Source organism: Panonychus citri, unplaced genomic scaffold (assembly GCF_014898815.1).
Source record: "Panonychus citri isolate SS breed McGregor unplaced genomic scaffold, ASM1489881v1 Contig00049, whole genome shotgun sequence".
Classification (NCBI taxonomy): Eukaryota; Metazoa; Arthropoda; class Arachnida; order Trombidiformes; family Tetranychidae; genus Panonychus; species Panonychus citri.
Window position 1 is genome coordinate 392,286 of NW_026515454.1, and position 14,088 is coordinate 406,373.

Genomic DNA, 14,088 nt, shown 5'->3' on the forward strand with positions numbered 1-14,088 from the left:
ACGGCAGCGGAAATGAATCCAAGTGGCCCTTGATAGAACGACGGTTGAGCATCTTGTCGAGAAATTGTTCCCGTGGCCAAGTACAATTCCTGAATAAGGAAAAGTTTCATTCAACGATTCCATGGTCTGAGCAAAGGCGCGATCCAATTCATTTGGCTTATCGACATCTTCACCATTCACGATTTTCATCCAACTCTCGAGTAAATGACCTGACATACTTTGCGACACCTTTGGAAAAGGTTAGGTTATCGACATCTTCACCATTTAATGAATGGAATGTTTCAAATGGTAACAATTAACTTACGATCTATTTGGAAAGACATTTTGTTTTTCAACAATATTAATTACGTTTGGATGGTTAATAGAAAATTTTGTTTGTTGATTGTCACTTAATTGAACGAAAACACTTAATGAACAATTGTCAATTAACTCTTAATTATAAGATCAAAGATCATTGTCTCATCTTTCATCATAAGAGGTCATGGATAGAGATCAACAATCAACAGTTGGATCAAGTTTCAGTTGCATCACCATCGACTGGTATCACATCAACCGAAACCTCATCAGGCTGAGCGATTATCTTATTAGCGATCTAAGATAATAAAGGTGGAATGTCTATACAACGATCAAACCCAATGGACAGTACATGTTACGTGGTTCGAGCTATGAACATGTTCAAGAGTTTGTCAAGAAATTGGACATACGAAAAGTTACCGGAATCGGAATGGTTCAGGAGAAAATTTTAAAAGCTTTTAATATCCTTACGGTTAAAGATCTTTGGGATCGACGGGATGTTGTTTATTTACTTTTTAAACCAGCGGCGATTGACTTTTACCTTCGAGTTTCCCTTGGCCTTGGGTCGATTCACTCAAAGAACGAGGATGAACCATTACGCTCTCGAGGTCATGGATGCTCATTTAGAGCAACAAATGATTTCCGTTGGTTGGACAGCCAATTGATGCAACTTTGTGAACAATTAGCTGATACACTTGACGATTATGGTCTAAAGGGTAAAATTATTGTTCTTCGATTGGAATAAGATTTAAGGAGGATAAACATATTTTGTATAGAAATTGAGGAGTTAATTTGAATGAGAAAATTTGTATAAAATTGGGAAAAAGATGAGGATAAAATGATGAGATAACACAATGTCCGAGTAATTTAATGGAAAGGAGTAAAGAGTAAAGAGAAGAAAAAAATTGAGAAGAGGAAAAGGGAAACGGAAATGAAAGAGACCATAGGTTCATTTATTCATTAGTCGTACCCTAGACAAGTTCTCTCTAAAGGTTTTAACCTTAATCTTTTTGTTTCTACTCATATCGATTCTCATTTCTAAGTTTTCTATCTCATTGAAGTCAATAAAAATAGATTTAACTTTCTCATATTTCCTTTCAATGGACACCAATGAATTGAAGGGGTCAGGCGAGTTGAGGATGTAATTTAGTCTACTTTTTAAATCATCACTTATGTTGTCGAAGGCTGGGATGATTTTATTTTCTATGAAAATTAGAAGATCCTTTTCACGCATTTGATTCCTAAGCCGAATATCCAACGGTATCATAACCTTTTGACCTCTGTCAGTTTGTGTGATTCTTGCGGGACCAGCAAGAAGATGATTCATCAGTTAGCACCACAAAAGTTTGAAGAGATGGAATCTTCGTAAAGTTTAATATGATTTGGTAGAAAGAAAAAGATTTCGAAGTTATCACTCATGTTGAAAACTTAATTTTCACTTTCAAGTTGATGAAATTAATAAATTCAAATAGTTTTGTGTTTTCAACTGTTGAACTTGAATAAACTTTGTACACTTTGTGTTAAAAAGTCGTTGTGATTGTTTTCAAAGAGAAAAAGAAAGACAAAAAGTAAGAGAAACGATTTTCTTTCCCCTGACATTATATTCCCTTTCTGTGGGCGTGACGGTTAACCTTTTATTCTTTTACAGGTAAACAGCTCCATCTATTGGGAGTTGAAGGTTAAGCGGTTTATCGGAAAGCAGCTGATCTTTGGTGACTTTTTTGTTCATCTCTCACCTTAATCATCACAATTAATTGTTTCTTTTTATTTATTGATTGATTTCTTTTAATTTTGTTTCTTTTAAAATGGCCGAAGGTAAAGAAGTACAGAAAATGGTTTTACAAGAAGAATCTCAAGAGGATCTTCACCAGGAAGAACGTGAGAAAATGCAGTGAGTATTTTTTTCTTTTTTTCTATTTTTTTTTCTATTCTATTTTTTGTTTTGATTGTTCTTTTGTTCTGATTTGGCCATTTTCTTTTTGTTTTGTTTTGCTTTTATTTAGAGTCTTGGTCTCCAATTTTAGTGAAGAACAACTTAATCGATATGAAATGTTCCGTCGAGCTTCATTCCCAAAAGCTTCGGTGAAAAGATTGATGCAATCGATTACTGGTTGTTCCGTTTCTCAGAATGTGGTTATTGCAATTTCTGGTGTTGCCAAAGTTTTCGCCGGTGAAGTAGTTGAAGAGGCTTTAGATGTATTAGAAAAATGTGGTGAAACTGGACCACTTAAACCTAAACATCTACGAGAAGCTGTTAGACGATTAAGAACCAAAGGAATTGTTCCCGCTGGTAGACTATCAAACAAGAAATCACAATTTTTCCGTTAACCATAATCACTTGAAAATAAAACCACAATTTGGCTTTGGATTATATTTATAAACTGTAGGATAATTTTATTTATTCAATTGTCCGGTCATACATTTAAATAATTTTCTCGGTTTTTAAATTTTGAAAAGTTTCTTCACATAATCAGGAGAAACAGCGATATTCTTGAAGTATGTTCTATTCCAGGCCATATCTTTATACATCAACATCTCAGAACCATCGGTTGTATTTAATACTCTTGGATGGTTGTGTAAAAATCTGTCAACAGCGGAAGCCAATTCATCTTGTGTATCATGCATCCAATTTGAAGCTCTTCGTATCACCGAGGGTAAACTACGAACCATCTCATAGAAGACAACCCCAAACACGGCAGCGGAAATGAATCCAAGTGGCCCCTGGTAGAACGACGGTTGAGCATCTTGTCGAGACATTGTTCCCGTGGCCAAGTACAATTCCTGAATAACGGAGGGTAAAGTTTCATTCAACGATTCCATGGTATGAGCAAAGGCGCGATCCAATTCATTTGGTTTATCGACATCTTCACCATTCACGATTTTCATCCAACTCTCGAGTAAATGACCTGACATACTTTGCGACACCTTTGGAACGGGTTCCTCTCGGCCAGAAAGTTCATCTCTCATGGACATTATTTGACCAGTTAAATTTGATACTCCAGAGTAAACAATTTGTCGGATTCTCGATAATCTTTCCTCTTCCCATTTACTTGGTTGAGCTGATAAATTAACATGAACTAAAGTGAAAAGTACAATGGTAACAATTAACTTACTATCTATTTGGAAAGACATTTTGTTTTTCAACAATATTAATTACGTTTGGATGGTTAATTGAAAACTTTGTTTGTTGATTGTCACTTAATTGAACGAAAAAACTTAATGAACAATTGTCAATCAATCTACTCACCTGATATACTTATATCATAGCGGTTTGACACAATTTAAGACCAATGATCACAATCAAGAATTGGTTAATTACCCATGTCAATTATTTACAGTTGAACCTCAATTATCATTAATTGTTATACATCAAATTAATTATTATTTGAATATTACAAAGCCACCAGTTGAAAAAAAAGAGGTGACATCAACAATTAATATGAAAAAGTTAAATGACTATGGTGAAAAACAAATTGTTTACAATCAAAACAATTAACTAGACATTTAACTTGAATATTTACACTGATTGTTGTCAGGTTGTCAATCAAATCAACTTTTAATTACAGATCATTGTCCCATCTTTCATCATAATAAGAAGGTCATGGATAAAAATCAACAACAATTAACCCAATCAACTGAAACGATAATTAATATTTTCACTTACTATAAACAAACCCAATACATATACTTGGTTTACAATTTACGCTTAATCATCAACTAATTGTCAACAACAACAATTAACTCGAAACAAAAATAGAAAGAAAAAGTTGACCGAAACCAATTTAATTTTCATTAACGTAAACAAGATGAGCCATTAAGCCAAATGGAAAGATGCACTTGACCAAATTAAAGGTAAAGATTAAATTTTTCTAAATCATCTTAACAATTAAATTAATTGTTCTAATGATAGTAACGCCATCTCTTTGTCTCTTATTTGTTACAAAGAATCAGTTGTTACCTTGATTCTGACAAGACAACTAACAAAATCTTTCATCATCTCAGTTAATCCAATCAATTATTTCTAAGATAATAAATGATTATTTTAGATTATCAACAATTAACTAATCACCTTTACTATGTCTCTGTGTCAATTGTCCCATAAATTGTTTTCTTCTTATAAAATTAATAAGATAAATTCAATTTTCTATTCTCATTTTCTATTCTCATCAATCTCTTGTCTTTGTTGAGAAAAGAAAAGAATTTGTTTTTTTCCCTCTTGTTAATTGTATGTGATTGTGTTTTAATGTTTAATCAAATTAATTATTCTCTTGTTATTTTTAATTATCGTTCTTTTTAGAGGGAAAAAAAGATCACAATTAACCAGTTATTCTCATCATAATATCTATAGTTTGTTTGTATCAAAATGGCGACTACTGTTGCTACCGAGGTGGAACCAGTTGCATCAACTTCAACCGGAATTACATCAACCCCAAGCTCATCAGGCCAAGCGATTAGCTTATTTGCGATCCAAGATAATAAAGCTGGAATGTCCGGATTGGATAAAGAGAAGATTAATCAATTACTTTATGAAGCTTCCAAAGATACACTTTACTTTAAACATGAACAAGAACGAGATAAAAGGATTGACGAACAGATTAAGAAGATGAAAAGTGATTGGTCCAATTTTACTAATCCATTGAAGGAAAACTCTCTTGAGATGATGGAAAAAGCTCGTTCTAATCGTGGTTATGATCGACAATCACGAGATATTAGTCAGATAGTTGTTCACATTGACATGGATATGTTTTATGCTGCCGTTGAGATGAGAGATAATCCAGAATTAAGAGATAAACCAATGGCTGTTGGTTCTATGCAAATGGTTTGCACTTCAAATTATATTGCTCGTAAATTTGGTGTTCGCTCTGGTATGGCTGGATTTATATGTAAAAAATTGTGCCCCGATTTGGTCCTTGTACCGCCCAATATGCGTAAATATGGACAGGTCAGTGGTAAGATTATGTCCGTCCTGAGACGCTACGATCCCGATCTATTTGTGATGAGCTGTGATGAGGCTTATCTTAATCTGTCTCCCTATTTGATTGAAACTTTTGTCAAAGAGAATCCTCATTACCCTGGTCCTGTTTTAATCGAGGATAAAGATACTGGGGATAAAAGGTTAATCCCTGAGATTTGGGATTCAGCCTTCCAGGTTGTGGACAGTATTCGAAGTCAAATTCTCGAGGCTACTCAGTTGACCGCTTCAGCTGGTATAGCGACAACCTCAATGTTGGCAAAAATTTGCTCCGATTTAAATAAACCCAATGGACAGTACATGTTACGTGGTTCGAGCTATGAACATGTACAAGAGTTTGTCAAGAAATTGGACATACGAAAAGTTACCGGAATCGGAATGGTTCAGGAGAAAATTTTAAAAGCTTTTAATATCCTTACGGTTAAAGATCTTTGGGATCGACGGGATGTTGTTTATTTACTTTTTAAACCAGCGGCGATTGACTTTTACCTTCGAGTTTCCCTTGGCCTTGGGTCGATTCACTCAAAGAACGAGGATGAACCATTACGCTCTCGAGGTCATGGATGCTCATTTAGAGCAACAAATGATTTCCGTTGGTTGGACAGCCAATTGATGCAACTTTGTGAACAATTAGCTGATACACTTGACGATTATGGTCTAAAGGGTAAAATTATTGTTCTTCGATTGGAAAAAGATTCTTTCGATTCTTTTGTTCGAAGCCGTCGGATAGCATTTTACACTTCCGAGTGTGCGGTTATTTACCAAACAGCGAAATCAATTTTAAAGGCTCAACTTTCCGCCGATAGTGATACCAAATGGAGAGCGATGGGAGTTCGAGTGACCCATCTCAATGTGAATGCCGCTCAACCCGTTGACGAAAAGAAACAATCAACTTTGGATAAATTTCTCTATAAAAAATTTATCCAAGATAAAGATGCTTCAATTAATTCACAAGATAATTCATTCTTTGATTCTTCCCAAGAAATTGAATATTGTGACGAAGCATCGGAAGTTGGAACTGTTGGTGATGAATTAATTTGTACATTTTGCTCGAAAATTTTCAAAGAATATGATGGATTCGAGGAGCATGTTAACAATTGTTTGATGGGAGATAAACTTAATCATTCTAGTCAGACAACAATTCAAACAATTGAGGATGAGGAAGATGCCGATGAATATATTTGCACCAATTGTGATAAAACTTTTACCGAATACACTGAATTTGATCAGCATTTAATTGTTTGTCTTGAAGATAAATTTGAAGATGAATTTGATGAAGATGATGATGATATTATTATAATTAATCAACCAACTCCACCGCCACCATCAACACCGATTAATTCAGTTGTTACTAAAACAATCGATTCACTTGAACCAATAATCTCACCATCAATAACTAATGGAAACAAATCACTTACAATTAATCCAAGGAAAAGTTTATCCAAATCACCAGACACTAATTATGACAATCAAGATATTCCATTTACTCAATCAGCTCCAAAAATACTAAAATTATGAGCGACAATTATTTAAATATTTACACAATTAATATGAAAGCAAAAGATTAAGTTTCTTTTTTTGAAGAAATTGATAATTTCTGTTTTTAATCATAATCGATTGATTTTCTTCACGTTTTAATCAAACTCCCAGTGAAATTTTAACTCGATTCCAAGAATCTATTAATCACTTACCCAATACTTTAAAGTCTAAAAATCTACTAATCAATTGCTAATTACAATTAGACTTTGTAAATTGTATCAAAATCACTTTGATTATTTGTTTGTTTCTCATGTGACGATTTTTATTTTCACCCGAATAAATTACTCTTAATGATGCTTTTCATCAATGACTAACCATTCAATTAGTCAACATAATTTTATTCTAATTCTAAACGCAAACAATTTAACTCGAATTCAATTAATTTGCAAACAATTAATTCGCTTCAAGCGCCACCTTTGGAAAAGAAAATGAACAAACTTGTTTTTTATTTGTTTCTTTTTTCAAATGTTACTTTTACTTACGATTCTAATTGAGTGACTTGTTATTAATTTTGTTCCTCTCATAATTAACTAATTATGTTAATATTTTCTCTAAGTAAAAATGGTATCAGTAGATTACCATCACCTCTGGTGTGGTCAATCAGTCGATGGTCATCAACATCAACAACAATTAAACCTTTTTCAGATTATAAAAGTGATCATTTTGTTAACCGTCACATAGGCGCAAGGGAACATGAGAAACAACAAATGTTGTCAACAATTGGCTACAAAGTGAGTAATTAATTAATTTGAAACAATCAAAATACTAACAATTAACATCTAACTTGATGTAAATTGTAATTACCAACAATTTGAATTAATCGCAAAAGTAAAACTGATTCAATCTTGCTGAAGACTTTTTTGTTTTGGTTTACCCTTTAACCGGTTGATTGTTAATTGTTATCAATGTTAACATTGATTATTTGAGTGGTTGAATCTTGAACAATTTTTTTTATCACAATTTAAGATAATTAAAGATAAAGAATTGATTAACTAATGACTCTTTCTATTATTAAGTGAATATTAATTGATTAGTATTGGTTAATCAATAATTTTCGTTCATAATTCAATGTGTTTAATTTGAGTTTTTAATTTAGTTTTTAATTGCTGATAGTTAAGTGACCTTAGTAAATTTTTTCTCTCTAGTATCTTGATTGTTTCTTAATGATAATTGTTGTTAGAGTTGATTGTTTGATAATTTATCTTATATCAACGCGATCCCAATCTTAATAATCGTATGATAATTGTATTTGTTTAAATCATTACATTGATTTGCAATCGCTTGTCAAGTAAAATTGATAGTTAATCATTGATTAACAATCTTTGATTGTAACAATAATAGCTCTGTTCATCTTTACATTAATGAAAAAGTGGTTGAAATTGATTAAAGATGATTAAGTCAACGATTCAAATGATTAGATAAATACCTTACATCAAATGATTAATTGATTAAAATAATAATTAATATCTTTACGACAACAATTTACCTCTTGCAATTTTAATTAACTCTTATTTTTATATTATGAACAAAAAAAAACCAACAACAATTAAAACAATTAGACTTTGGATGAGCTGATTGATCAAACAGTTCCGGAAACAATTAAACTTAAACGAGAACTTAATCTTGATGCTGAATTAACCGAGAATGAATTAGTTAAACGATTAAGACAAATTGCCGATGAAAATAATCACAATTGGAGGTCATTTATTGGACTTGGTTATTATAATTGTTACACACCAGCACCGATATTGAGAAATTTATTTGAAAATCCAGGTAAGATGAACAATCATTTAATCAGTGATTGAATTTCTCATGAAATTATCACTAATCTCAGGATGGATAACCCAATACACACCTTACCAGGCTGAAATAGCCCAAGGGCGATTAGAGAGTTTACTTAATTACCAAACGATGATTTGTGATTTAACGTCATTGGAAATTTCTAATGCAAGTCTATTAGATGAAGGAACCGCGGCTGCTGAAGCAATGCAAATGTCTTTAAGGTAATTAACAGTAAATTGTCACCTAATTGTCGATTAATTTTCTTTCTCTTCAGGCATCATCGAAATAAACGAAATAAGTTTCTAGTCTCTGACAAAGTTCATCCACAAACGATTTCGATTGTTAAAACTCGTGCCGATGCCTTAGGAACGGAGATTCATTTTTTCACAGGTAAATTGGTCTCAACTTAAATTATACGATTTACTTTGATTGTTAATTGTGTTTGATTTTTTGACAGATTTATCTTTAGTTGGATCATTTAATTTGGAAGAGTTTTCCGGAATTTTAATTCAGAATCCCGACACCGATGGTAATATTTTCGACCTCACTGAGATAACGACAAAGGCCAAGGAATCGGGTGCCATCCTATCAGTTGCAACTGACCTTTTAGCCTGCCTTTTAACTAAACCACCCGGTGAATATGGCCCTGGGTGCGATATTGCCATTGGTAATACCCAAAGATTTGGTGTACCCCTTAATTATGGTGGACCTCATGCCGCTTTTATGTCGTGCCGAAATTACTTGACCCGAATCATGCCTGGTCGGGTTGTCGGGGTAACCAAAGATTCCCATGGTAATCCAGCGGTTCGTTTGGCATTACAAACTCGAGAGCAACATATCCGCCGTGATAAGGCCACTTCCAACATCTGTACAGCTCAAGCTTTATTGGCCAATATGTCGGCCATGTATGCCATTTATCATGGACCTGAAGGACTTAGGTCAATCGCTGAAACAGTTCACCAAAAAACGGTTTACCTTCGTGACCAAATCACCGCTTCGGGTATTTGTAAGGTAACCAATTCAACCTTTTTCGATACCCTTAAAGTGGCCGTGCCCGACATTTCAACAATCAAATCAAGAGCTGCAATTAAACAAATTCACCTACGATATTTTCCCGATAATAAACATGTTGGTATCTCACTTGATGAAACTGTTACCGATCAAGATTTAGAAAATTTAATTTGGATTTTCAGTTCAAATGATGATAATCGACTAATCTCACAATCAACTAAACCGGTCAACTCAATTATTCCTAAACAATTAGAAAGAGAATCAAAAATTTTGGTTCATCCAATTTTCCATAAATATCATAGTGAGACTAAACTGATTCGATACATGAAAATGCTGGAAAATAAAGACATTTCTTTGGTCCACTCGATGATACCTTTGGTAAGAATATATTTTATTTAACAAGATAATAGTTTATCATTATCATTAATTGTTGTTTTTTTCTTAATGTTTACAATTATTAAGTGATGATGATGATGAATGTGTGTGAGGTTTGTTGCGTGTGAGGTTTGTGTCAATTGTGCGATTAAATTTAATCTTTTCTTTTCTTTTTCGTTAAATTTGTTGTTTTAATCCTCTTGATGATTGACCATGACGATGATGATGATTGTGTTTAAATTGATTTTGTTTTCTTTTCTTTGATTTAAAAGGGTTCATGTACAATGAAGTTAACTGGAACAACCGAATTGTTGGCTTCTTCTTGGCCACAATTTGCCAATATTCATCCATTTGTACCATTGGACAGTGTCCATGGTTATCGTCGTCTTATGGATGAATTGAAACACGATCTTTGTGAAATAACGGGTTATGATGATATCTCATTCCAACCAAATTCTGGTGCCCAAGGGGAATATGCTGGCCTTCGAGTAATCAAAGCATATCTTGACCATAAAGGAGAAAGTAATAGAAATGTAAGTGAATTGATATATTTATATTACAAGATGTCGATGATGATGATGATGATGATGATGATGTCGATGATGGTTAATGAAACAATTGTGTTGATTTTGCAATTTGTTTTGTTCTGTCAAGTGTAAATAATTTTTTCTTTGTAACATTATTATTAATGATTCCATGTTGCTGATTGATTATTTTTTTCTTGTCTCTTTCATTTAAATATTCACAGATTTGTTTGATTCCAATATCAGCTCACGGAACTAATCCAGCAAGTGCTCAAATGGCTGGAATGAAAGTGAAAACAATTAACGTTAATAAAGATGGTTCCATTGATATGGTTCATCTAAAAGAGAAGGTGATAATTTCACAAGTGAATTTGTTGATGATTGATTATAATTAAGAAGAAAAATTGAGAGCGTTTGTTTCGTTCGTTCCTTTTTTCTCTGTGGTTCAAATTTCTAATTCTGGTTTTTTTTTCATTTAATTTCTTTTCATCTTGGTTTTGTTTAATTTGATCATTTTGCTTTTTGTTATATTTTTTGATTTGATCCAATTGATTTAGCTCGATAATTATGGAGATAGTGTGGCTTGTATGATGATAACTTATCCGTCAACTTTTGGTGTTTTCGAGGAGCAAATAGCGGAAATAATTCAACTTGTCCATAAATATGGTTCGGCTCAGGTTTATCTTGATGGTGCAAATATGAATGCTCAGGTTGGACTATGTCGACCAGGAGATTATGGGAGCGATGTGTCACATTTAAATCTTCATAAAACATTTTGTATACCTCATGGTGGAGGTGGACCAGGAATGGGTCCAATTGGAGTGTGAGTGTGACATTGATGAATATTTTATGAAGTTTTCGAGAAAAAATTTTTCAATTTTTCTTTGTTCTTTACAGGAAGAAACATTTAACTCCATTTTTACCTTCACATCCAATTGTACTGCAAGATTCATTACCTAACAGTTTTGGAACTGTTTCTGCCGCTCCTTGGGGATCTTCGGCAATTTTACCGATCAGTTGGGCTTATACCAAGATGATGGGACCGAAAGGATTGAGACACAGTTCGGAGATTGCGATTTTAAATGCTAATTATATGGCCAAAATTTTGGAAAAAGCTTATAAAATACTTTTCCGTGGCAAGTATGGTAATGTTGCCCATGAATTCATCCTGGATATCAGAGATTTCACCAAAACAACAAACGTTGAGGCGATGGATATAGCGAAGCGTTTACAAGATTATGGTTACCATGCACCGACCGTTTCATGGCCTGTGCCGAATACCTTAATGGTTGAACCAACCGAATCTGAAGATAAGGGAGAATTGGATAAATTTTGTGAAGCACTTTTATCGATTCGAGAAGAGATCGCAGATATTGAGAAGGGAGTTTACGATAAAAATATTAATCCACTTAAGGTAAGAGAAAAATTTTCGTTATCATTCATTGGAATTTAATTTGATTGTCTTAAATGTCAATTTCTTTAATTAATCAGCTCGCTCCTCATACTCAAAGACACGTTTGCTCTTCCAATTGGGATCGACCTTATTCCAGGGAGAAAGCGGCATTCCCAGCGGTAAGAATTTCTATTCTTTTTCATTCCAGTTCGAAGTTGTTCATTTCGTTCTTAAATATTATTAACATTTCTTCATCTTTGTTTAACTAGAAATTCGTATTACCAGAGTCCAAAATATGGCCAACAGTGGGAAGAATTGACGACGCTTTTGGAGATAAGAATTTATTCTGTACTTGTCCTCCATTGAGTGATTATAGTGATAATTAATTGTGGAGAGAAATCCCAAATTCCATGACAAGTTCCAAGTTCAAATGAAGATTTTATTTTGTTTTTGATGTTATCACCATTTGGATAAATATATATTAATGTTAATTGAAGTGTCTTTTTGGCACCAAAGTTATGTTATTAAATTAAAAATCTTTTCCAATTCTTATTTTAAACCATTGGTGATTCAAGTGCCTTGTTAATTGCTTCAGTTAATGATGTTGGATTTGGCTTTTCGGAGACACAAAAAACGGATAAATCAAGATCCTTTAAGGCTTGAGCTGTAGTTTTACCGATTGCAATGAATTTAAATTGCTGCCAATCAAGTGACAGTGATGAAAGAGCACTTGTAACAGAATCAACACCCGAAGGACTGAAAATGATAAGGAAAATTTGTCGTTCTCCTTCTGATGAGATTAAACTAGTTAACTGTTGAGGTAAATTGTCATTCGGTCCAGTTTCATAGCAGTGAATAGTTTCAACATTAATACCATTTTCTTCAAGTGTTGTTGGAATTGTTTCTCGGGCAATTGATGAACAAGGCATCAGAAGAAGAGGTTGACAAGATAAATTGATGAGCAAATGACGAGAATCAATAATTTTCCTGGCTAATAATTCACTGGAACCAATTGAATCGATATTGGTCTCGCCAATACAATGGTCAAGGTGAAATGAATCTTTAACAGATTTTAATGTTTTAGGGCCAACAGGGAAAATTAATTTCGATCTAATAACATTGATTAAATTTTCGTCAATGGAACAGGCTTGTTGACAAGCGATTACCGCTCTTGTTGATGTAAAAATTAAACCACAATAACTGTCAACTTGAGACATTTTTACCGCTAATGATGAGATGTTGACAAATTTAAAAGATAAAACGGGAACTTGATAAACAAATTGATAACCAGAATTTCTCAATTGTTGACAATATGGATCGTTTTCAATGTGATCATCACCCTTGCATATAATAAATACAAAGTTTTGCTTTGGATTAGGATGTTGTCCAAGCTCCATCATTCAACAAAAGTTCACCTGTAAATCAGAGCAAAAATGATACAAAGAAAACAATTAGAAGTCGAAAACCAATTGATTTAAATAGAAAACAATTCACAATCTAAATAGGAAAGTAATTCAGATAATCAGATGATAATGAACAAGGTTAAGGAGAAAAGAGAACGCGGTAAGAATGAAAGATGAACAGCTGATTCTAAATGAAAGTTCCAAGTAAAATCTGTTGAATTATTCATTCAACATAGAGAGATTAATCTTCCAACGGATTAAAAGCTTAAAAGAATTTTTTGTTAAATGAAAAAAAAAAGAAAACAAGAAGATAAATGTTTTTCTATCTGTTGATTTAGAGAGTTTGATGGAAAGAGACATTTGCCTTTTTTTCTTCACTTTTTTTTTATACTTTTCACTGAGATGGAGAGAATTTTGTTTTTTTTTCTTTCTCTTAGATTAATGATGATTACCTGAGGGTCTTAGTACAGAGCCGGTTTCATGGATACCAGGAGGAGGCTGAGATCCTGAATTATTTACTGGTCCAGTTGGGGTACCCATACCAGGGAATTGGTTTAAACCAGGATCAGTTTCACCATTGATCTGTTGTTGAGGAAAAAAATCATAAAATGCTGGACTATGGTGAGATGTTGGTCCACCATAACCATATTCCCCAGGATTACTTGATTCTGTAAAAGAAAACAAAAAGAAAACAATTAATTCCATTGATTTCTTATAAATGAGTAAAAAGAACAAAAAATTTCAACTCAAAAATTTAATCCAACAAACGAACATTGTAATCATGATAACATTTCA

General features: G+C 33.2%; 6 protein-coding genes across 7 annotated transcripts in view; 3 read left to right on the forward strand and 3 right to left on the reverse strand.

The window, feature by feature from the left end:
* The first annotated feature begins 1,967 nt into the window (after nucleotides 1-1,967).
* On the forward strand, nucleotides 1,968-2,675 carry LOC128385507 (transcription initiation factor TFIID subunit 11-like). Its single transcript, XM_053344382.1, has 2 exons — nucleotides 1,968-2,185; nucleotides 2,298-2,675. The coding sequence occupies exons 1-2, from the start codon at nucleotides 2,100-2,102 to the stop codon at nucleotides 2,620-2,622; spliced, it is 411 nt and encodes a 136-aa protein (XP_053200357.1). The 5' UTR covers nucleotides 1,968-2,099; the 3' UTR covers nucleotides 2,623-2,675.
* LOC128385506 (uncharacterized) lies at nucleotides 2,663-3,671 on the reverse strand. The gene is made up of 2 exons (XM_053344381.1): nucleotides 3,542-3,671; nucleotides 2,663-3,371 (listed from the first exon to the last, which is right to left on the reverse strand). Exon 2 carries the CDS (start codon nucleotides 3,265-3,267, stop codon nucleotides 2,737-2,739), a length of 531 nt encoding a protein of 176 aa, XP_053200356.1. The 5' UTR covers nucleotides 3,268-3,371; nucleotides 3,542-3,671; the 3' UTR covers nucleotides 2,663-2,736.
* A 334-nt stretch (nucleotides 3,672-4,005) lies between these two features.
* LOC128385503 (DNA polymerase kappa-like) lies at nucleotides 4,006-6,845 on the forward strand. Of its 2 annotated transcripts, none has more exons than XM_053344376.1 (2): nucleotides 4,006-4,146; nucleotides 4,592-6,845. In XM_053344376.1, the coding sequence occupies exon 2, from the start codon at nucleotides 4,658-4,660 to the stop codon at nucleotides 6,782-6,784; it is 2,127 nt and encodes a 708-aa protein (XP_053200351.1). In that variant the 5' UTR covers nucleotides 4,006-4,146; nucleotides 4,592-4,657; the 3' UTR covers nucleotides 6,785-6,845. The 2 variants fall into 2 exon arrangements, with proteins under 2 accessions (XP_053200351.1, XP_053200353.1); XM_053344378.1 differs by lacking the exon at nucleotides 4,006-4,146 and adding an exon at nucleotides 4,254-4,519.
* A 422-nt stretch (nucleotides 6,846-7,267) lies between these two features.
* On the forward strand, nucleotides 7,268-12,442 carry LOC128385502 (glycine dehydrogenase (decarboxylating), mitochondrial-like). The gene is made up of 11 exons (XM_053344375.1): nucleotides 7,268-7,536; nucleotides 8,365-8,578; nucleotides 8,640-8,808; nucleotides 8,862-8,977; nucleotides 9,045-9,976; nucleotides 10,246-10,506; nucleotides 10,722-10,847; nucleotides 11,055-11,320; nucleotides 11,395-11,911; nucleotides 11,989-12,069; nucleotides 12,160-12,442. The coding sequence occupies exons 1-11, from the start codon at nucleotides 7,342-7,344 to the stop codon at nucleotides 12,274-12,276; spliced, it is 2,994 nt and encodes a 997-aa protein (XP_053200350.1). The 5' UTR covers nucleotides 7,268-7,341; the 3' UTR covers nucleotides 12,277-12,442.
* LOC128385505 (uroporphyrinogen-III synthase-like) lies at nucleotides 11,913-13,290 on the reverse strand. Its single transcript, XM_053344380.1, has one exon. It carries the CDS (start codon nucleotides 13,288-13,290, stop codon nucleotides 12,445-12,447), a length of 846 nt encoding a protein of 281 aa, XP_053200355.1. The 3' UTR covers nucleotides 11,913-12,444.
* Nucleotides 13,167-14,088, reverse strand: part of LOC128385504 (LIM/homeobox protein Lhx1-like) — a 52,253-nt gene continuing 51,331 nt past the window's right edge. Inside the window, exons 5-6 of the mRNA XM_053344379.1 lie at nucleotides 13,746-13,961; nucleotides 13,167-13,305 (exon numbers count right to left, since the gene is read on the reverse strand). Of these exons, the coding sequence (XP_053200354.1) occupies nucleotides 13,265-13,305; nucleotides 13,746-13,961 (257 nt within the window). The 3' untranslated portion in view covers nucleotides 13,167-13,264. The remainder of the gene's footprint in view (nucleotides 13,306-13,745; nucleotides 13,962-14,088) is intronic.